The sequence below is a fragment of the Malaya genurostris genome, chromosome 3 (genome assembly GCF_030247185.1).
Source record: "Malaya genurostris strain Urasoe2022 chromosome 3, Malgen_1.1, whole genome shotgun sequence".
Classification (NCBI taxonomy): Eukaryota; Metazoa; Arthropoda; class Insecta; order Diptera; family Culicidae; genus Malaya; species Malaya genurostris.
In genome coordinates this window covers 121,274,614-121,296,574 of record NC_080572.1, presented here as the reverse complement: position 1 = coordinate 121,296,574, position 21,961 = coordinate 121,274,614, and the positions used below count along the sequence as shown (strand labels likewise).

At 37.8% G+C, this 21,961-nt stretch overlaps 2 protein-coding genes across 5 annotated transcripts in view; one reads left to right on the top strand and one right to left on the bottom strand.

Moving 5' to 3' along the window:
• Positions 1-4,339: 4,339 nt before the first annotated feature.
• LOC131434876 (protein GUCD1) lies at positions 4,340-5,869 on the top strand. The gene is made up of 6 exons (XM_058602100.1): positions 4,340-4,666; positions 4,723-4,885; positions 4,945-5,068; positions 5,124-5,311; positions 5,367-5,473; positions 5,591-5,869. Exons 1-6 carry the CDS (start codon positions 4,660-4,662, stop codon positions 5,683-5,685), a joined length of 684 nt encoding a protein of 227 aa, XP_058458083.1. The 5' UTR covers positions 4,340-4,659; the 3' UTR covers positions 5,686-5,869.
• LOC131434874 (protein strawberry notch) overlaps positions 5,766-21,961 on the bottom strand; it is a 30,158-nt gene continuing 13,962 nt past the window's right edge. Inside the window, exons 3-14 of one of the 4 annotated variants that reach the window (XM_058602096.1) lie at positions 21,540-21,758; positions 21,085-21,327; positions 12,558-12,763; positions 12,058-12,142; positions 11,616-12,001; positions 11,143-11,552; positions 10,922-11,075; positions 10,562-10,842; positions 9,062-10,506; positions 8,854-8,992; positions 6,678-7,023; positions 5,766-6,608 (exon numbers count right to left, since the gene is read on the bottom strand). In XM_058602096.1, coding sequence (XP_058458079.1) covers positions 6,363-6,608; positions 6,678-7,023; positions 8,854-8,992; positions 9,062-10,506; positions 10,562-10,842; positions 10,922-11,075; positions 11,143-11,552; positions 11,616-12,001; positions 12,058-12,142; positions 12,558-12,763; positions 21,085-21,327; positions 21,540-21,758 — 4,160 coding nt within the window. In that variant the 3' untranslated portion in view covers positions 5,766-6,362. Of the gene's footprint in view, positions 6,609-6,677; positions 7,024-8,853; positions 8,993-9,061; positions 10,507-10,561; positions 10,843-10,921; positions 11,076-11,142; positions 11,553-11,615; positions 12,002-12,057; positions 12,143-12,557; positions 12,764-21,084; positions 21,328-21,535; positions 21,759-21,961 lie in introns of those variants that run through there. The other 3 variants (XM_058602097.1, XM_058602099.1, XM_058602098.1) reach the window with 3 other exon arrangements.

The following is a 21,961-nucleotide window of genomic DNA, read 5'->3' as shown; positions in this document are numbered from 1 at the left end:
AACTGGGGGGCTGCTTTTGTACCAAAATGGACCAGTTTCTGATTGGCTGAGTTTGATGTTGCTACCCGTACATTGTGCAAAGGAAAAACTTTTGCAGGGTACGCGAGCAATGATGCCAAGTATAAAGAAAATCAGAAAACAAATTTATTAGAATGTATAATTTTAGCTCACCAATGAAAATAAAAAAAATTTCAAAGAATGTTTCACTTTTTTAAATCTCATTTGTAATAAATGTATATAGTGACAGCACTGTGTAATTAAAATCAGCATCAAGCCGTTTTTCTTTTTAGTGAATATAAGTGTAACCAAAAATAATTTATTAAATTAGTGTAAACTCGAAAGTGTGTTTAGTTTTACGAGATAAATGAACTGTTGTATTCCACACTGTGGTCGCACTAAGAATTTCCATCCAAACTTGACTTTTTCCGGTTTCCAAAAGATCCGGTGATACGTCAACAATGGATTCGATTTTGCGTTCAACATGAGATATTTCGTGTTTTGTCATAAAAAGCTCAATTAAGTGTTAACATATAATAAAAAAAATGCATTCACCGAAACATTTTTCATGTTTATTTCAAATCAAAAATCGAGTCTAAAAATCTAAATTAAATAAATATTTTTTTCATAACATAGATTAAAAAATCTGTAAATATGGCTGCACTGTAGCCGATACGTTGGTATTTATTCCACATCTGTTCAGTTCTGATAAATAACAGTTACCATAACCTTGATTACTGCATATTGGAGACTTGGGAAATGTAAACAAAACAAACTGTCAGTCCGATCATCAGAATTTAGAATTGAAAGCATATTTGTTATTTTCCAATGACTTTCTAAAGTAAAACCATTTCAATTCGCCCCTTGTTCCAAAACGTTCAACCCTCGTTGCTAATCAGCATACATGTGAAAGAATGCGCTGTCATATTTTGGAAACTCCTCTACTTCTACTCTCAGTGATTTGAGGTCTTCGCAAAGTGCGTGTATACTTTGATGAATATGAAAGGCACTTGAACAGCACGGGAATCAAATTTCTCAGTATATTAGATCTGATCGAAATTATAGGTTTTGAAGTGCTCATCGAATGCCAAGCAGCTCTCCTTCAAATAATTTGATTATTTGTGTCTCAAATAGAAAACAGACTGTAACTACGGTCTATTCTAAAGCTGCTGGAACTTGTTGAAGTAGTCGAATGTAAAGAGTGTCGGATACAATTTAACAATGAAGTCTCATTTTCATTTCGTAAAGACTGGTACTAACTTTCGGGTTGGTTGACAGTATGTATGACAGCAAAAGTGATGTGTTTCGGAAACTCGATTGGATATTTCTAAAAAGAAAGACCATCATCATGGATGAGTTAGATGACTACACTGCAGATAGAACTAATGGTAGCAGTGGATGATATAGGATGACGCCTTTCTGTCGCAACACTACTTCTAGTACCAGATTTGATTATTGTACTATTGTAATCGGCGCAAATCTAAAAAGAACGTTGAAACAAAATTTAAATTTATATAAAAGTTTCACAACTTTCTCAAATGATTTTTTTATTTATTATAGCGCTCCTTGGTAACTAGTTCATAGCAACTTAAACAGTGTTGTTCAAGAAGATTATTTTCATGATTATCGAGGGGTCGCTATATTTATGCAGACCCTGTCAGCTTGGAGCGAAGTCAATCTTCAGTTCAGCAACGCCATCGCACGGCATCACATTCAATATATCTTGTCAATTGTATGGGTGCGCAACCCTGCTATTTTGGCGCGCACGAATTTGACATTTTTCTCCCCTACTTCTATATATAAGATTCGATGCGGGCTCGCCTGGGGGCGACATGCTCGCAAAAAAGGATGTTGCCAATGATTTGTTCGGGAAATGTGAGAGCTGGATATCTTGTTAATATGATGTCTTTGATTTATGGTAACTGGCGGTAAACCACTCACGAACCCTTTTTGTTCAGATTTTTCTTCGGAGTGCCTGGTCGTGTCGTCGGCTATACGCTCTCAAATTGTTCGTTTATTTATTCTTGAGCTCCTTGGTAACTCGTTCTTAGTAACTTAAAGTGTTGCTCGAAAAAATTATTTTTATCATTCTCAAGGGGTCGCTATATTTATGGTAACTGTCGGTAATTCGTCAACGGACAATTTTAATGCAGATTTTTCTTCGGAGTGCCTGGTCGTGTCGTCACTGCAACTCTCATCATAGCAACGTTTAGACTTAGGCTGCAGACAGAGTGAGCGCGAGAAGCTGAGCCGAGCTTGGTGCTGACCAAAGCAGGAAACGTACTTACAGCAAAACAGAGGGACCGACGACACGACCTGCCACTCGTCTATCGAAACTGTATCGCAAATTTAACTACCCCTCAGTAACTGGTAATGTCAAAACGAAATCGCCTGAAAAACAATTGGAACTGGCAACACAAGTTAATAGATTATTGATTTTAAATAACAGTTGCCATAACCTTGGTTACAGCACATTAAAGAGTGGGAAATGTAAACAAAACAAACTGCCTCGAGTGAAATTATCATTTAGTTTAATAGAGGTAGTATAGAGGTCTTCGTTAAGGCTTGCTGGTGTTCGAACAAATTAAAAATGAATTCCAGACAATTCAATATTGATGGATGTTTGTTAAATAGTTTAACGTAACCATACTTAGATCTGTAATGACTATCTGCTATGTAATTGAGTTTTTGAATGGTGTTAAGTTTTGCAGTCATTCAATCCGTCATTGCGAAACTTTTTATCAGTTTATTCTTTTCGAATGAATTCCTAAAGTAAAACCATTCCAGTTCGCCACTTGTTCCTAATCGTTCAACCCTCGTTGCTAATCAGCATACATGTTGTGAAACAATGCGCTGTCATATTTTGGAAACTTCTCTACTTCTACTCTCAGTGATTTGAAGTCTTCGCAAAGTGCTTGTATACTTTGATGAATATGAAAGACATCGAAGACCTCCAGTGAAAACAGGTCTCCTTCAAATAATTTGATTATTTGTGTCTCAAACAGAAAATAGACTGTAACTACGATCTACCGTAAGGCGGCTGGAACCTGTTGAAGTAGTCGAATATGGAGAGTGTCGGATACAATTTATCAATGAAGTCTCATTTTCGTTTCGTGAAGACTGGTACTAACTTCCGGGTTGGTTGACAGTATATTAAGCAATAGTAATGTGTTTCGGAAACTCGAGTGGATATTTCTAAAAAGAAAGACGATCATCATGGATGAGTTATATGACTACACTGCAGATAAAGCTAATGGATAGCTGTGGATGATATAGGATGACGCCTTTCTGTCGCAACACTACTTCTAGTACCAGAGGTTATTGTACTATTGTAGTCGACGCAAATCTAAAAAGAACGTTGTAACAATATTTAAATTTATAGAAAAGTTTCACAACTTTATCGAATGATTTGTTTATTTATTGTAGTGCTCCTTGGTAACTAGTTCATAGCAACTTAAACAGTGTTGCTCAAGAAGATTATTTTCATGATTATCGAGGGGTCGCTATATTTATGGTAACTGGCGGTAAATCACTCACGAACACTTTTTGTTCAGATTTTTCTTCGTAGTACCTGGTCGTGTCGTCGGAGGGACCCTGTCAGAGTGAAAGTTGAGCCGATTTCTCACTTGTACTCTAAGAGTCCTTTTGATTAACTACTAGTATCATTCTCGCTTTTGATTTGCCAATTTGTCAATGTTTGGTTGATTTTTTGTCAGTGTTGGAAAATAACAATGCTCTCGAACAGAGTTATTTTGGACAACATCAAAATAACCACTCAAGTGTCAGATTTCAACCAAAAGTTAAAATTAACCGCGAAATGGTTCACAACCTAACTGATATAAATCTTGATTAATTGATTGCTATTAATCGATTAGCTCGATTAGTGGCACTGTCGTTAATCGATTACAAATACTCGATTACTTTAGCCTTTTAATCGATTATTTTGATTAATCGAGTAAAAAAATACAATGTTTAATTATTAAATTTTTGCTTATTATTGTTGCTTACCAGAATGATTCCGTTCAGCAATGATGTTACAGATTTTGCAGACTGTTTTTTTTGTTCGATCACAGATTTTTGAAAAAATGACCTGGTATTCATGCTCACCACAAGTATATCGTTTTGTTAGCAAAATCTGAGTGCTGAACATCTTAGTAATATTGCCCCGTTTATACTTCTGCTGGCTGCCAGCATGCTGGTGCTAGTGTACTGCCCTCTTAGGAAAAAACGTTCAACTGTGGTCCAATGATCCAAAGTATTACACCAACGAAGGACCACCGTTGAACGTTTTTTTTCCTAAGAGGGCAGTACACTGGCACCAGCATGCTGGCAACCAGCAATAGTACGCTACATATGTTGCCTTTGATGTTTGTTACTTACCTGTATGTTTCAGCATATCTTGGTCTTGTTTTGGGGGAGATTCTGTTCTTTCGAAATTTGATATAATTATCGCAGTGTGACTGTGTCTTGTTATGAGTGTTTGTTGCAGTTTAAGCTACATCTATTTATATGTAGTAAGCACTAATGCGATTGTTTTATTATAATGTTCGTCTTGATACTTATATCGAACGTTGAAATTGATAAGATTGATTCATTCTTCACATGTCGTTTCGATACTCATTGATAAGGGAGCGTACGAACTGAGTAGCGTCCGCGTTTAAAATGATAAGTATGCAATAATGATTCATATTTTACTCACAATTGTTAACTTGCTTCCGTTTCCAGAAACTATTCCTACATACATTGAACATCCACTAGTTCATTTTCGGCAGCGCTACGATTGGGACTGCGGATTATCCTGCATTTTAATGCTCTTGGGACGTAATGAAAGGCGTCTGTTTTTGAATGATTTTAAAGACATCTGCCAAAAGAATGGATTTGGAGAGAGGTTGTTAATTTCCTTTATCTCGACCTACATTACCATATCAAGGTTTCCGTTAATTTTAGTACTTGGACTATTGATTTGTGCTACTTACTGAAGGATTTTGGCATTGAACACAAATATCTAACGATAACTTTCGGTGCCAATCCATCACATCTTGGAAAAGAATACTATAAATGCTTCAATGATGTCAGTTTTAACGTATCTTGGTAAAATAAAATTTCCTAATGCGTTGTCACCGTAGGATGAAAAACGAGTCAATGAAAAATTCCATAATGCAAACAATCATGGCATATTCGTGGAAACAAAATCCGTATCGTGTGACGATCTAATACAGCATTTAGGGTCCTATGGGAATATCATACTGCTTACCAGCGCTTCTCTACTTTACTGTGATCTTTGTAAAGTCAATAAACTGTCAATGGAGCTCCGGTAAGCCCAGAAAAATTCTACTGCATATCTTACCAATTGAAGCCAAATATTGCAGGTCATGTTTGGGACTGAAATCTACTTATATGGGTCACTATGTGATTCTCTGTGGCTACGATAAAAGAATTCAGAAATTCTTGTACAGAAATCCTGCCTTGAAAGATAGTAAGATAAATATAATAGGTTTCGATTGTATTTTGTAAACATCCGTACCTATATTCATCTACACTCCTTCATTCATCCCTGTTTATTAGCCCCATTGAAAAAGATCTTTTCTTACAGAAATATGCTTCATGTCTTTCGAAGCAATGGATCGAGCCCGAAAAGCTAGCGGAACCGACGAGGACATTATACTACTGTATGACAAACTATTGTGATATACGATTAAGAACTATCATAAAAATATACGTGTGATCAAGGATTTCGGCTTCTTAAATGTCCAGTGAAACCCGTGGCATTTCTTTACAACGAGTTTATTCTCTACTATGCAATGATTACTTACCTTAGTAGCCCTACTTACTTTGTACATTGTATTTGAATTAAAATTAACGAACTACAAAATTTACTGCATTTCAATTTACACGTTTTAGGGTAGATCGTACTGAAAAAATTGAACGTAACACGGCATTTAACGACATTCATAGATTTTTGGTTTTGAGTATCGTTGTTTAATGACAACGATAATATAATGTTTAGCCTAGACAGGGCAATCAAACACTAATAGACGTGAATACGCACACAACCGAACACCTATATTATCAAATAGCAGCTATCGTCAGACTTAATGTACGAGTTCTAAGAAGAGCTTTACTGGTACTAAATTATGGTACTTCACAATCAGAAATAGTTTATACAACAGGTTATCAAGGGGTTTGATGAATTTAAGTGTTTAGGTTTGAAAGCGATCCTATTACCAACTGTTCATATAATCCATGGAGATATTGAGTTGACATAATTTTATCAGTCCAGTAATATCTATACATTTGCCCGCCTCTTAACGATAGTATCACGAATAACTATAAAATATGGTTCCACTATAACGACTACAACCAATTTACTTACAATCAAACGTTTGCTCCTCGACTTTTTCAGAATCGCTACTCATATCTTTAACCAGGTGTTCAACACAATTCTTCGGTATAAGAGTTCCTACAATTTTAATCCCTTCTTTCGTTTTCAAACGAAGTACTTGCATACGATTCTGATTACCGACACGAGAAGCTAAACTGTTTTCCACTCGTGACCATACCGACAAAACCGACCCAGACAACACGTAGTACGTTCTTCTCCTCAGTCCAATCTAAAATGAAATTAGTATGTAATTTCCCATTAATTAGTCTGTTATGGAATTGATTGAAAATGATTTTACCTCACATTCCTGCCCCATCGTTGTATGTCGACACATCCCTTTCCAGTAGCTGTGCAAACAAGTATTCACTGATGCATCATATTGCTGGCCCCAGTGCGCTTCAGCTTCGTCACTGAGAACCTTCTTATACTTCTTTTCTAATTCATCCAAAGACTCATGTTTAAATTGTAGACCCGTGTTGGGTCGATAGATTTGAAACATAATATCCTTTTTGCTCCTTGGCTCCAATTTTTTCTTTCCACTGGTAGTGCTTTCAATTTCGACAGCCAGTATTGCAGCGTATTTACCGTTTCTGGCCTGTTTCGATAGATAAAATCCTTCCTTTTCACCACCTAAATCTGCCCACCTTGAAGGAAAAAAACGATATGGTCATCAACAATTGTTTTGTTAGAACCTAAGTTAGTTCCCTAAATCGCTATCACCTTAATTCTAAATAACGGCGTATTGATTTTAGATCGAATTCGTGTTCGCGATAACGCTAGCAGTTGTTGTACAACATTTGATCGAAAATAAATTCATCAATTTTTCACTTATCTGTTATGAGGTTATAATGTAAACTTTGCTACCTGAACTTTGATCGTGGTCGAACATTCCATATGAAAATATCGGCCGAAATCAAAATAATTCTGCTATTTCTGTAATTTACTTTTACTTAGTTTATTTATGATCAACATTATGATAACTTTTTAGTATTGTTACGACTTTTATTGTTGTTTTGTAGTTAAATATGACATTATATATTGTCTTTTTCCTTATGTTTATATCTGTTATAGTATGTTTTGGGTAGACCGGGCGAACTGAGGATTACAGGTTTGCCCGGTCTACCCCGTATGCCAAAATGACCGTATGCCAAAATGAACTTTATGCCAAATGGGGTTTATGCTGAATGTCTTCATACCAAATGACCTTTATGCCTATTGACCGTATGCCGAATGACCGTATGCCTAATGACCATCGGCGAAAGGACATGTAACCGAAAATATCACTTGATCGAAACACACAATAGAAATTTCACATTCGATTGAGATATTTCCATTCGACAGAAATACAAAATCGGCTAAATTATTGATTTATTTTACATGTAATTTCGAAAATTAGGAACAGAAAAAAAATCAAGATAATTTTATCGCAAAAATACGAAAATGCAAAAAAATAATTTATCCTACAAAATAATTGTATAGTAAAATTAAAAAAAAAACACTTTTTTCGAACTATTTTTTGCGGTAATTGGTTCAGAATAAAGATATTGTTTCCGATTTTACCAAAATTCGTTAATTGGAAGTTGAGTATTCGGGAAAATAAAGAAGGCTGAACAATTAAAAAATAATAAAGCTCCCTCAAATTTCATTAATAAGAATATTAACTTTTTCATTATAATACTAATAGTGACAGACAGATACTAGTATTTCAAATCCTTTTTTCACTCATTCTTAGTGCATCAGTTTCTAAAAACTGGGGCTTATGTAGCAGAGATTCTGATACAGATATAGAATGTGAATTTTCATTTTTTAAGCTAACTTACAAACGCTCTCCGAACACGTGACAGCAGTGATAAAATATTACTTCCTTCCAGATTTGAAAGTAAAAGCTTGGTACTACCCGAAGAAAATTTTTTAGTCATTACTCATTTCAACTACTCGATGATCCTCGCGAACCAAATCTTCGTTTAACAGCAATAAGTGCAAAATTATGTGATTGTGAGATTTTAAGATATATAGATATAGTGAGATATAGAATTTAAGCAAATGACAGATTGGATCCAAATATCCAAATAATTAATTCACCCTACCTGACGCATGCAATAGCTCTATCTATCTAGTGAAATAACTGTAACCTTCGTTGTATGATGCGATTTCCAGACAATCAAAGGTAAAAAAGTATCTAATGTAAACTATGCTAAACGATTTTATACTATATGGTATTCTGCTAAACGACGCTATGTAGAACGCTTTTATACGAAATGGTGCAGAATAAAATATATGCCCCGATTCTGAGTTTCGTTTGAATCGAAGTATTACGATCGAATGCGACATTTTACATTCTGTATCTCGATCGAGACATCACTCGATAGAAATATAGAATGCAGGTTTTCATATTCGATCGGAATAATTCGATTCGATCGAAATACAGAATAGGGGTGATAAGCATTAACATATCTAGAATTCACAACACTTACTTATCGATAACTTCCTGCCAAATCATTCCTCGCTCTACTTGTACGGTGTGTAATTCGGTCGGTGCGACCCCGGTTGAATGTTTTCTGATGAATTTGGTTATTTTAACACGGGTGACATTTTCACCTGCTGCTCCTAAATCTGGAATTAAGCAAAAAAGAAGACATCAAATATTACGAAAAGGAAGCAAGATGTAGCCAAAAAACATACCTAAAATCCCAAGATCAAATCTACCACGCTTTTTCGCCTGTTCAATTATAGCCGTAAGTGTATCCGTAAAATACTTGAACAACCTGTTCTGCAATTCAACTGGCATTCCAAGTATTCTATTCAGGAATTTTGAAATGTTATTGTAATCTTTATCCAAGCTTAGCACTCCAGGCATTTGTTCACTGTTGACAATCAACCCAACACCAACTAGTGCCCCGGCAATATCTTTGAAAAAGTCTCCTTTATAATCGCTGGGAGGCGGAACTAGTGGCTGATCGTATCCCATGATGGTTTTCATTACTGATTCTAATGCTGAACGCCCGTATTTGTTATCTATATTGAATTGGGACAAATCACGTGTCTCTGTTGCTCGTCGGTCACCGTGTGTTAAGGCACCCAGCGATTCGAGTCTTTTGGCAACGGTGGAAGCGAATCGTCGCTCACCCGCTAGATCAGATATGAGAAACATGTATTCTGGTGCATTGACCTGGTTGGACCGATGAGTGCGACCAAACTGTTGAATGGCTCGATCGGCAGACCAGGGCAATTCGAGTGTAATGTGAACTCGTCGTCGTTGGTTACGAACTCGTCGATCACTTTGTAGCGAAATACCACTGGATGCCGCTTCTGATATAATTGCAACATCTTTTTCCCCATCCATGAATCGTTTTTTCTCAGTAATGTTCAAAGTTTCTAATGGCACATCCTGTTCTGACCGGGATTCATACTGGATCGAACCATCGTCACTTTGAACTACCCGTCCCTTTCGACCAGTCATTTCTGCAACGTTTTCAGGTCCACCTAACTCGTCGATTAACTGATCTAGTGTGTTAGCCGGCAGGCGCGATCCAAGCGATTCTATTTTTGCTAATAATTCGTCTTTCATTTGGCACGCTCGTTCAATCGCATCCTTGGGTGGAGGTCCAAGCTGAATGGAAATACCGTTACTAGCCTGTATAGTTACAGGTTTCGTTTCGTTCTGCCTTTTAGACAGATGTGCTTGAATTTTGTCCTGTGTCGAGACAGGTTTCTTTTTTGGACTTTTCAAATTTTTAGGCTTGAGTTTGTTTGTCTTTCCAACCCACGGATCATCATCACTGTCCGAACCGGAATAAAATGGATTGTAGTCACTACTACGGACACTGTCCGAATCATGGTTACTTTCGTCACTGCCGGAAGCCTTGCCTTCAGACTTGTCAGAATCGCTGTCCGAATCATCATCAGATGAATTCCGACGAGATTTCTTAGCCTTTGTTTGCGTTTCGGATTTAGTAAATGTGCTTTTGCGTTTGAGATCACTACCACTAGCGGAAGGTTTTGAGTCTATATCCTCTAATATACATTCCAATTGTGTTTTCTTGGGTCCTTCTAAACCAAGAAGACGATTGATACGACCCCGGTCTGGTGCTGGGAAGTGCTTTTCTACGAGAGATTGAAAAACGCCTCTGCAAAGATTGAGATTTATATTTTATGAAAGAAGAATAAACAAAAAACACATACTTGGCCGTAGAGACAAAATCAGAAAGTTCACCGTCATCTCTTTCTAGCTGTTCCAGCGTTCTCGCCTCACCAGTAGACTGCAAGCCAATAACCACACACTTTCCATACTTAATTGCTTCCCGAGCTACTTTGACTGCATGATTCACCTTAGATGCAATACATAGATATTTAAAAAATCGTTGATGTGCCGACCAGAACTGACCCCACATAGTTTTTTTCATGCGATTCTCGGCATCGATCAGCTCGGCAGCCTCTGTAAACTTTTGCATTGCAAGCACCCACTGAACAAGAAGAAGAATCAAAAAGAAAACGGACACAGTGTTTAGTTATAAAAGTCAAACTTGTTGTACTGACAATTACCAATTCAACCGACTCATCATAAACCTGCTTAAACTCTCGCGTCAGTGGCACTTCTTCGATTTTGAAAGTCACTCCGTGGAAACTCAGTTGACGTGCAATATACATTCCTCGTAGTTTCATATCCATAGCCACAATTTCCATCGCTCCCACACCTCTGGATTAAACATTTCACATATGTTAGATACGTGTATATGATTTGTAGGTCATTGTGACGTTCTCACCTTTTTTCAACTGCTGTTATGAAATCCATGAAGGTAGGAAAAGGTGTACCTTGACCCCAAATTCCAAGCCGTACCATATAAGCCATATTGCGGGGTTCTGAAGCACCGGTTGCAGATGCATATACAACCCTTGCCTTAGGAAGTTTGTTCTGTAAGTCCAGTGCAGTTAGTCCCGTCTTGGTAGGTTTACTAGAGCCCACCGGGCAAAGATTTTTCGCTTTATGGCATTCATCAAATACAATGACGCCATCGAAATCTTCTCCGCACCATTGTAGAAGCTGTTTGAGTCGTGTTTTATATTTGCCGGTAGCCACACTTTGAGACTCACCAATCAACGCAGAGTAAGTACCAAAAATGACTCCCTTTTTAGTGTTGTTATTAACCGTCGAATTGATTTTTGCATATTTAAGCTAAATATTTCACAGATTGTTTATTAGTTGAAATCATAAATATACAAACACGAAAATTCTCACCTTATTTAACGCATGAACAACAATTCTACCGGCTCCAATGTCACGCAGATCACGTTCTGCGTCATAACGAAGGTCGTTGGAGACCGAGATCCAGATAGATTTCTTACGGCCTTTCAGATAATTTTCGTGAATGATTCCAGCAATCGTTCGGCCTTTTCCCACACCGGCACCATCACCAACCAGAAAGCCGGCACGGGAACCGTCCGGTAGTAAGTGTTCGTGAGCCTGACTAGCGTAAGTTATAGATTCTAACTGAAGTGCACTCAACTGACCCGAATTTATCGTTTCTGGAGGTATCGACAGTTTATAGTATACATCAGACGGCTCAACTGATGATAAGGAGGCTGTTTCTACTACTTGATCAGGGTGCTTTTTACCGATCTTCACTGTAAAAAGACAAAAACATTATAACACACTTCAATTTGAATTACACAAATCCTACATTTTGCTGGCCAATATTCCGCGTATGTTTCTGCTACACCCAACTCTTCTTCTTCCGCTTCTTCTTCTTCAGGAACTTGATTCAACTAGAAAGAGTGATAAAAATACAGCAGTTACTTTTTGCTTCTCTTATACCGGTTTTACGGCAGCACATCGAATCACTTCGGCAATCATTGGTAAGTTAAAAGAATCTCACAAGTAATATACCGAAATTGAGATGCTCAACCGAGTATGTATTATTCAATATTGTTGTTATTATTTTTTTACATGGGAATTATAAGTATTCAGCATAGTTTCGCGAAATAGTTATTCTAATTACATGGAAATCGATTTTAATACTAAATATTTTAAATACTAAATTTCCTATTCAACAAACACAATTAATTTTTATAGAAAAAAACAAACAAATATAAACTAAACAGTACTACTGAATGACTTAAATAAATATTGAAAAAGTGTGTTAGAAGTGGTAGATAAATAGTAAATCAAATTATTACATACATAGTTGAACGATGGTTGCGATACCTTGCTCGGATCCGCCATCCAGATCTGAGAGAGCAGATTCGTTGGTATACCACTGGTTAGGTAGTGCGGATTGGCAGTTACTAGTGCTTTCAGGTGTTCGAGCATGATCTGGTTGCTTGTCATCTGACCGACGCTATTTATTGATGAACTGCTACCGAAACCGAGTGTAGCCGCCATGCTCACTAAATGATAAAAATGAAAATTAAAAAAAAAAACATTATACGCCGTATGCTACAAAACAACATAGGATGCAATAGTTGCAGTTTCCTAATGATGCGCAAAATATTTCAAATTTTGACATCGAAGAATGATACACATGCACAAAATCGATATATCCTCATGAGAACCATGCTTTGCTGCATTTCTGCAATACTGCAACGTTAATTCAATTGCAAGATGTTTGCCATCATTGACGGCTAACATTAATTAGCAACCGAGGGACACAATGAACGACAGGATGAGATGGAAATCCACCCCACTAGTTGTAGGCGATATATTCAAGAATAAAGTGACATGGTTCACCACTAGTATATCGATATGAATACTGTAGTAAGAATTTATAGAATGGGGAAATATATAAACGTTCATCTTCTGGTTTACATACATTGAATAAATTATGCCAACTCGAGACGGATTTAGATAACGAAATAAAGCAATTAATACATACATGCATAAGCAAGCAGAACCGATGAGAGTAGCAAACATTATAATTCATTAAACAACAAAAAGGGAAAAGTTTTCAGTCGCTAAAATTTCAAACAATTTAGATATTAAATACTTTAGAGGTAATCTCTTCTAGGCTGGAAATTCTTGGAAATCGTATGAATTCCTTTATATTTTTGTATTTTAGATTGCAGTTTCTAATCTGTTCAATTTTTCAATGTAATGCATTGAAGCACTGATGCAAGGACCATTAGGTATTTAATAGAAATTGTTTATTTACGTACTTGTATCCGTATCAAGATAAAGTAGTACATAACTTTTTCTCTTTCTTAACGATTGGTTTTTCTTTTTGCGACATTTAACTATTCAGAGACCATGTGGTGGAAACAGAAAATAAGAATTTATAGAATGATAGTTCTCAAGGGAGAGCAAGAGTGTGAAGATATAGAACGGAAAGGTGAGACGTGACAAGTGTTATTTAACTTTTAGTAACTTAAATTTTTAATTATCAACTATTAACTAATATGACTTTTCGTAACTTAAATTTTAACTTCTACCAGAGAATTAAAACGTGAGCATCTCACCAATGCAATAAAAATCAAGTCTCTGGTATGCCAAAAAGTAAAGATGTCTTTTATTATCTCATATTACATATATTCTCATACTCAATATTGTGGTGTACTCTAAAATAATTTTCTGTGATTCTTGAAAGAAAACAAGAAAGTTTGTTTGTCCACCAACTAGTATAGCCTGAACTGAGTTCCACTATTGCAGGTACTTCCGGAATCCTGGAACGATCTTCCGGAATGACAGTAATGAAAGTTTGACTTTTTATATACTTATCATTGTATAATTCCGGAGCCGCAAGAAACATCCAAGCAAAATTCCGGATTTTTGTATGGAGCCATAAGACCATTAATTTGAACCTAAGTTTGTAAATATCGGCTCTTTTCGGTGCTTTCGGAATCGGAAACTGGGAGCAAGATAGTCGGAATCGGTTTGTTTGGTCTTGTTCTGACAAAGATTACCGCTTGGAATTGAGATTTGAGTGACGTATACTATTCAACACTCTTCACCCTGTCAGATCCAAAAAAGATCAGGAATTTGTGAAAATAGGGTGAGCCATCTCCGACCGAGAAAAGTGAATACATAATAACTATACATACATACACATAGACACATTTTGCGTACTCGGAGGTTCATAGTGATTACACAGCCTTTATTTATAAGAAAGACCAAAAAAGATAGAAGGCAAAAGTTAAATTGATAGAAGTTTTCTGCTTGCTTAAATGACACCTGTCACGCCTTGCCGCATTCTTTCTATATCTTTACATTCTTGCTTGCCCTTGAGTACTATAATTCTATGATTTTTATTTTCTGTTTCTACCAACTAGTATTTGGTTAGCAGAATGTAGGAACAACAAAAAAAGAAAAAGATACAGTAATATATAAAAGTTCTGAAAAATTTCGTACACAAAAATGATTCTGCAAAATTCTTCTTTAAGGGTCTATAGTACAGGTCTGTAGGTTATGTTTTATCATACACACTAAGATTTAATCGCTTTGTTCGGCAATATTTTTGACGAGAAATTTCGGTAATCTATAGAAATAACCGATATTTCGGTACATGAGTTTTATTTTACAATAATTATGCAAATTTTTATCGGACGATCAGTTTTACGTAAATTTTCATTACAGAATTTTGTAAATAGATATACAATTCATACGGTAAATCTGAATAGTCGCCGAGTACGGTAAAACCATACTGTTCGTATGCTAAAATTATCTTTCAATAACCGAACTTCTGTGAAAACTGATTGTCGTGAAACTAACTGTCAAACAGTTATTAAAATTTTCAGTAAGTGTTATTTTATTAACCAAACGAAAAAAATCATGAATGGATTGAGGTACAGGTGCGAAAGTTTTTAAAACATTAGAACCACTAAAAGCTTTTTGTTTACTTATAGGCAGGAAATAATTTTGTATCATTTGTCCTCTTGCTGCCTACACAAATCGTTCGAGGGTAAATTCTGGTAAACTCGACGGATTCCGGTCAGCCGGAACATTTAACTCTGTTTTCGTGGAATAAAACCATAGCCACAACAGGTTGGAATTTTCCGCATTCGTTTTTGTAAATTTGTGTTGTTTTTTGAAATCCGAAAATCCAGAATTTTAACCAAAGGAAAACAAACAAACAAAAAATTAACGAACAATCAGTTAGATCTATTTGGTTTACAGTTTACGGTAGTTGTTTGACAGTTCAGCAATTACCGACCGACTGGTAATCAATTCAATTACCGAACTGATTGCCGAACGTTCAGCTGTTGAAAATTCGGTAAAAAAATACCGAATTCTGCGAAATTTTCTAAGTGTGGTGTTTTCTTCTTCCATACCAGTACATACCGATTTCTACCGGTTTTGCGTCGTTATTTTGTATGACGGTTCGAAAGTCCCTATAATTTCGGAGGTCGGATCTGGATGATGTTGCACAGTATCTTCTAAGACAATGAGAGCTTTAATTAAGATTGGTAAGAATCGGTTCCGGTTTAGTAGTTTTTCTTCACTACTATCTGTGCTTTCAGAACCGAAAACCGGGGACTAGTAGCCTCAAAATAGGTTTATATATCCTCCAACTAACAAGATCTGTCAACTGAATGAAATTATTAGTAAGTTTTACCGGAAGTCGGATCCGGATCGACTTTTCGGGAACTTTTAGAGAATTTCAAGATCCTTTTATTTGAATCTTAATAAAAGGATCTTGAAATTCTCTAAAAGTTCCCGAAAAGTCGATCCGGATCCGACTTCCGGTAAAACTTACTAATAATTTCATTCAGTTGACAGATCTTGTTAGTTGGAGGATATATAAACCTATTTTGAGGCTACTAATTTTGTCAGTTAGCGCTCAACCTCCGAGTCGAGCACACACGCTTATTTTTCGCTAGACATCGGAAGTCGTGCACGGGCTTTATATTCAGTTATCAGCACTTACTAGATCGAGGGTAACACCCTAGTATCGGGTAAAATTCTCGCGAGTGAAATGAGACGCCGCAAAAACACGTTCCGTATTGATTACGCGCATCTACCACGGAAACCGTCATACGATGAACTTCATAACTTCGTTAGCACTGTTCTTGAGCTACAAAAGCATCAAGTAATACGAATCCAACCAAGTCGAAGCCTGGGCTGCGCATTTATTAAAGTCAATGAACTCGAATTGGCACAAAAATTGTAGAAAAGCACGACAACGTACATGAGACCGAGATCGACGACAAAATTTACAAATTGAGAATCACACTGGAGGACGGGGCAGTGGAGGTGAAGCTCTTCGACCTCTCCGAAGATGTGACGAACGAAGAAATAATAAAATTCCTGCAAGCATACGGCGATGGGATGAAAAGTATACTATACGGCGAAATCACGGCTCTATCGTATTACGGTCAACACCAAACGTGCCGACATTGTAACGAATCAGTCCACAGCGGGATTTCCTGCATACAAAACAAAAAACTCTTGGTCCAAAAACTAGAGGCCGATCAGAGCAACACATCATACGCGAACGCCGTCAAACAGTCGGCCCGACCAAAACCGACCCACCGCAAACCAACACAAGTAAACATTCCCATCAAGCCTCCCGTCTCCCGGCTGTCGCCGATGGTAACTCCTACACAGTTACAACAGAGTTTACCACAGACCAGAAGGAACAATGACAAACCAGCACCACAAAATACTGAAATCGAGCCACTCACAGACCCAAATCTCAGCACCACAGCCTTTAGAATACCCCACAAACCATTATCGAGCAACGGAGACGAGGCACGTAGACCGACACCAGCCGAACGGAAAAATGATGGTGACGAATCCGACAGATCCACTACTTCCACGAGCAGCCGACGTTCACTCCGTCGGCCCCCAGGGAAAAAATCAAAACAAGACGGTGACGAGTCGATGGAAGAAAACTGCGTACCCTAATGGAGCACACCAGTTACAATATCGCCACTATAAACATCAACACGATCACAAGCCCGACCAAGACCAACGCACTTCAAACGTTTGTAAGAATGATGGAACTCGACATCGTCTTTCTGCAAGAAGTGGAGAGCGAGCAATTTGACCTACAAGGATACAACGTGATCTGCAATGTGGACCAAGCGAGACGCGGAACGGCAATAGCTCTCAAAGAATATATACGATTTTCTCACGTTGAAAAAAGCCTCGATGGTAGACTTGTAGCTTTGCGCATAGCCAACACCACGTTGTGTAACGTTTATGCTCCTTCTGGATCAGCGGTGCGCGCTGAACGAGAAAGATTTTTCAACAACACTCTAGCCTTCTATCTCCGCCATAACACCGATCATGTGATTCTCGCCGGAGACTTCAATTGTGTTCTGCGGCCCTGCGATGCAACGGGGCACAACATAAGCTCGTCGCTCCGAGCAACTATTCAACAATTGCAGCTTCACGACGTATGGATAAAATTAAACATCCAAACCCCAGGCCATACGTACGTTACCCACAACTCCACTTCCAGACTAGACCGCATCTACGTAAGCTCAAGTTTGTGTAATCAGCTTCGAAATGCAAATGTTCACGTATGGTCATTCACAAACCACAAAGCGGTGACCACCCGGATTTGCTTACCCCACCTCGGTAGAGAACCTGGACGAGGATTTTGGTCCCTTCGTCCTCATCTCCTCACTCCTGAAAATATTGAAGAACTCCGATGTAGCTGGCAGTATTGGACCCGACAACGGCGCAATTTCTCATCGTGGATGAGTTGGTGAATATCATTCGCTAAACCGAAAATCAAATCCTTCTTTCGATGGAAATCCAAATTGGCATTTGAAAATTTCCACCGAGAAAACCAACGACTCTATTCGCAATTACGTCTAGCGTACGACAACTACTACCAAAACCAAGGAATGCTAACAACCATAAATCGTATCAAAGCTGAAATGTTGACCCACCAACGACAGTTTACGCACATGTTCGTGCGTATTAACGAAACGCATATTGCAGGCGAACCGATATCTACATTTCATCTGGGTGAAAAGAAACGTAAAAACTATCATAACGCAGCTTAGGAGTGAGAGCGATGAAATCATCGATCGACCCGAACTCGTCGAGCAACACCTACTAGAATACTATACATCATTATATGCGACTGATGAGACGACTGAAGTGAGAGACGAATACTTCACCTGCGAAAGAGTAATACCGGAGTACGACGAAACGAACGAGCCATGTATGAGCGAAATCACAACAGCTGAGATAACAACGGCTATAAAAACAAGCGCATCACGGAAATCTCCTGGATCCGATGGAATTCCGAAGGAGTTCTACCTATACACACTTGATGTCATCCACCGTGAGTTAAATCTCGTGTTGAACGAAGCACTGGCTTCTAACTTCCCGACCGAATTCGTAGAAGGTGTTATAGTGTTAGTTAAAAAGAAAGGGACAACCGATACAGCTACCTCATACAGACCAATCACACTACTAAACTACGACTTCAAGCTTCTGTCGCGTATACGAATAGAGAGCATATTGAAAACACACCGGGTTTTAACCGATACACAAAAATGTGCTAATAACAACAACAACATTTTTCAAGCTACTCTATCACTGAAGGACCGAATAGCACAGCTGATCAACCAACGCCGAGCAGGTAAGCTGATATCGTTTGACCTGGACCACGCCTTTGATCGTGTCAACCGAAGTTTTTTATTCGGGAACATGTGCTCGCTCGGCTTTAATCGGGATCTGGTGAATTTACTTATCAGACTCTCCGATGCATCGTTTTCTCGCTTACTCGTAAACGGACACTTATCCACAGCGATCCCCATACAACGCTCGGTTCCACAAGGTAGCCCTATTTCGAGTATTCTGTTTAGCCTATATATACATCCTTTACTGCAGCGAATAGAACGAATATGCGAAAATGATCTGGTCGTCGCATACGCCGACGACATAAGTGTGATTGCCACCACCCCTCAGCGAATTGACCGAATATACGAACTATTCACTCGTTTCTCCCGTGTATCTGGAGCGGTATTAAATCTAACCAAAACAACATCGATTAATGTTGGAATTATTGATCGAGATCCTTTGGAAGTACAGTGGCTCCAAACAGCTACTACGATCAAAATACTGGGTATAACATACACCAACTCTATTCGAGGCATGATAAAAGTCAACTGGGACGATCTGGTGAGAAAATTCTCACGCCTAATCTGGTTTCATTCTATGCGCACACTGTCACTTTTTCAAAAAGTTACATTACTAAACACATTCATAACAGCGAGAATATGGTATGTAGCATCTACCGTACCCCCGTCAAGCATCCATATAGCAAAATTACCCTCTACAAAAATTTCCTATGGCGAGGAATCTCAGCTAGAGTACCAATACAACAACTAGCACGAGATCGAACGCAAGGTGGACTTAAACTGCAACTACCCCTCTTGAAATGCAGGGCGCTTCTGATAAACCGACATACACAAGAAAAAGAATCAATTCCGTACTACAAATCATTAATCTTCCAAAACAACCCAATCCCAATAATTCTCCCCACAAACTGCCCTTGTTTAAAAATAATACATTTGAATTTCCCACTTCTACCTGAATAACTTCAACAAAATCCTTCGTCCGATCTAATCCACCGTTTCTACACACAAAGCACCGAACAACCCAGGATAGAACGAGAGAACCCATCTCAAGATTGGCATAAGGCGTGGAGCAATATCCACAGAGCAAAAGGACTAACAACGCAGCAGCGAAGCGACCTTTTTCTTTTTGTAAATGGAAAAACCGAACATAGACGACTTTTACATACGATGCGGCGCGTCGATGGCGAGAATTGTTTACACTGCAACGCGCCAGTGGAAACACTACAGCACAAGTTTAGTGAATGCCCGAGAGTTGTACCTGCCTGGCAATTCTTACAACGACAAATCTCATCGCGTTATGGATAGAGGCGATTAGAATTCGAGCACTTCATGATACCAGTATTGAATGGAATACGTACAGTTACGAAATCTAAAGTTCTAAAATTATTTGCAATTTATTTACATTTTGTGAACAAAACAGATACTTTATTTAACATTAATGAATTGGAATTCTACCTAAAATATGAACTATAATATGTAAATAGTATTTTAAGCAATAAACAGACAAAATATTATTCAAAAAATAAAAAATTTTTTTGTGAAAATCGGTTTTTTAATTTTCTTATAAATTTGCACATATTTCTATGTTATTCCGGAACCGCAAGTTGGATAAAGATGAAATTTAACTCCAGGCTAGAGGACCTTTCGTTTGAATCCAAGTTTGTGCAAATCGGGTCAGCCTTCGCTGAGAAATACGAGTGACTATTTTGACCATTTTTTGGTGCATATCACTCTATAATACTTGAACCGGAATTTGTATCGAAATGAAATTAAATAGCAACCTATTGGACCATAAGACCTTTCATTTGAATCTGAGTTTGTGGAAAACGGCTCAGCCATCGCTGAGAAAATTTAGTGACATTATTTGTCACATACAAACAGCATACATACTCACACACAGACATTTTGTGATGTCGACAAACTGAGTCGGGTGATATATGAAACTCGACCCTTCGCGGTCCGGTTCTAAAGTCGGTTTTCACAGTGATTACATAGCCTTTCTATATTAGGAAGGCAAAAAAAGGCGCAACGAAAACAAAAATACGTGAAATAGTAAATAGTTGCAGCAGCACAACAATAACTGAAGTAAAAGCCATTAAATATAAACCGCAAAGTCAACTATGACATATTATTAAAAGATTCACTTCTACTTTAGATATACTCTTATAACTTACTTTGCGCCAACAGGCTGGCAATACTTGGCGGATAATAACTACCTAAGCCACCCAAAACGCTGTTTGTTCCATGTGGAAGCGAGATGATTGATGTACTACTTGGATTCATTGCTTTGCTGATATTCGTACCCAATCCAGTTAAATTATTAGCACAACTCTTACTACTACTACTATTACTGCTATTACTTCCACCAGCAGCAAAGGAAACAGAGCTCAATCCACTACTATTTCCAATTCCATATACTAGTACAGTAATCATTTTTAGTTGTGTTTGCAAGGTTACAATATCGAGTATACGGTATTTATTTTGAAGGTCGACAGGACATTACACATGGGACGATAAGAAAGACAAAACAAAAAGAACACATCATGAATTGATCAATCGATACTTCATAGTTATCGGATGATGCGGCCGAGCAGATACTAAAAATTTTGTGAACGATTACAATACTCACCACTGCTGCCAGTTCCCGGTTGTCGAAGAATGGTAGGTTGTTTGATCACTTCATAGTTTCCGGTGCTTGTCGATTTTGTTATCAATCCACTGGGAATCTTATCGGTTGATTTAGACGACACGTTCGATGCTGTCATCGGAGCAGACGCATTACTAACCGTTGCCTTCGTGGATTTCAGTTGCGTGAGAGTGGCAACCGTGGCAAGATCTTTACCTCCGCCTATGGAAGAAGGAAAATATATAGATATACACAAAAATCATGAAAATTTATAATTGTAGTGGTATTACAAAACGATTTTCTATTTTAATGTATTCACAATTGTATCAAAAAACTTTTCTAAATTTGAGTTACACTAGCGCTGTTATCAGGAAAATACACCAATCGTAATCCAAGACTACATCAGGGTTTGGAATATTCATTCA

What these genes read in the sequence shown, in the direction of transcription:
- LOC131434876 (XM_058602100.1), top strand. An exon ending in ACTATAAATGCTTCAATGAT is followed by an intron (nt 5,069 to 5,123) that starts GTCAGTTTTAAC and finishes TTGTCACCGTAG; the next exon opens with GATGAAAAACGAGTCAATGA. An exon ending in AAACTGTCAATGGAGCTCCG is followed by an intron (nt 5,312 to 5,366) that starts GTAAGCCCAGAA and finishes CAAATATTGCAG; the next exon opens with GTCATGTTTGGGACTGAAAT.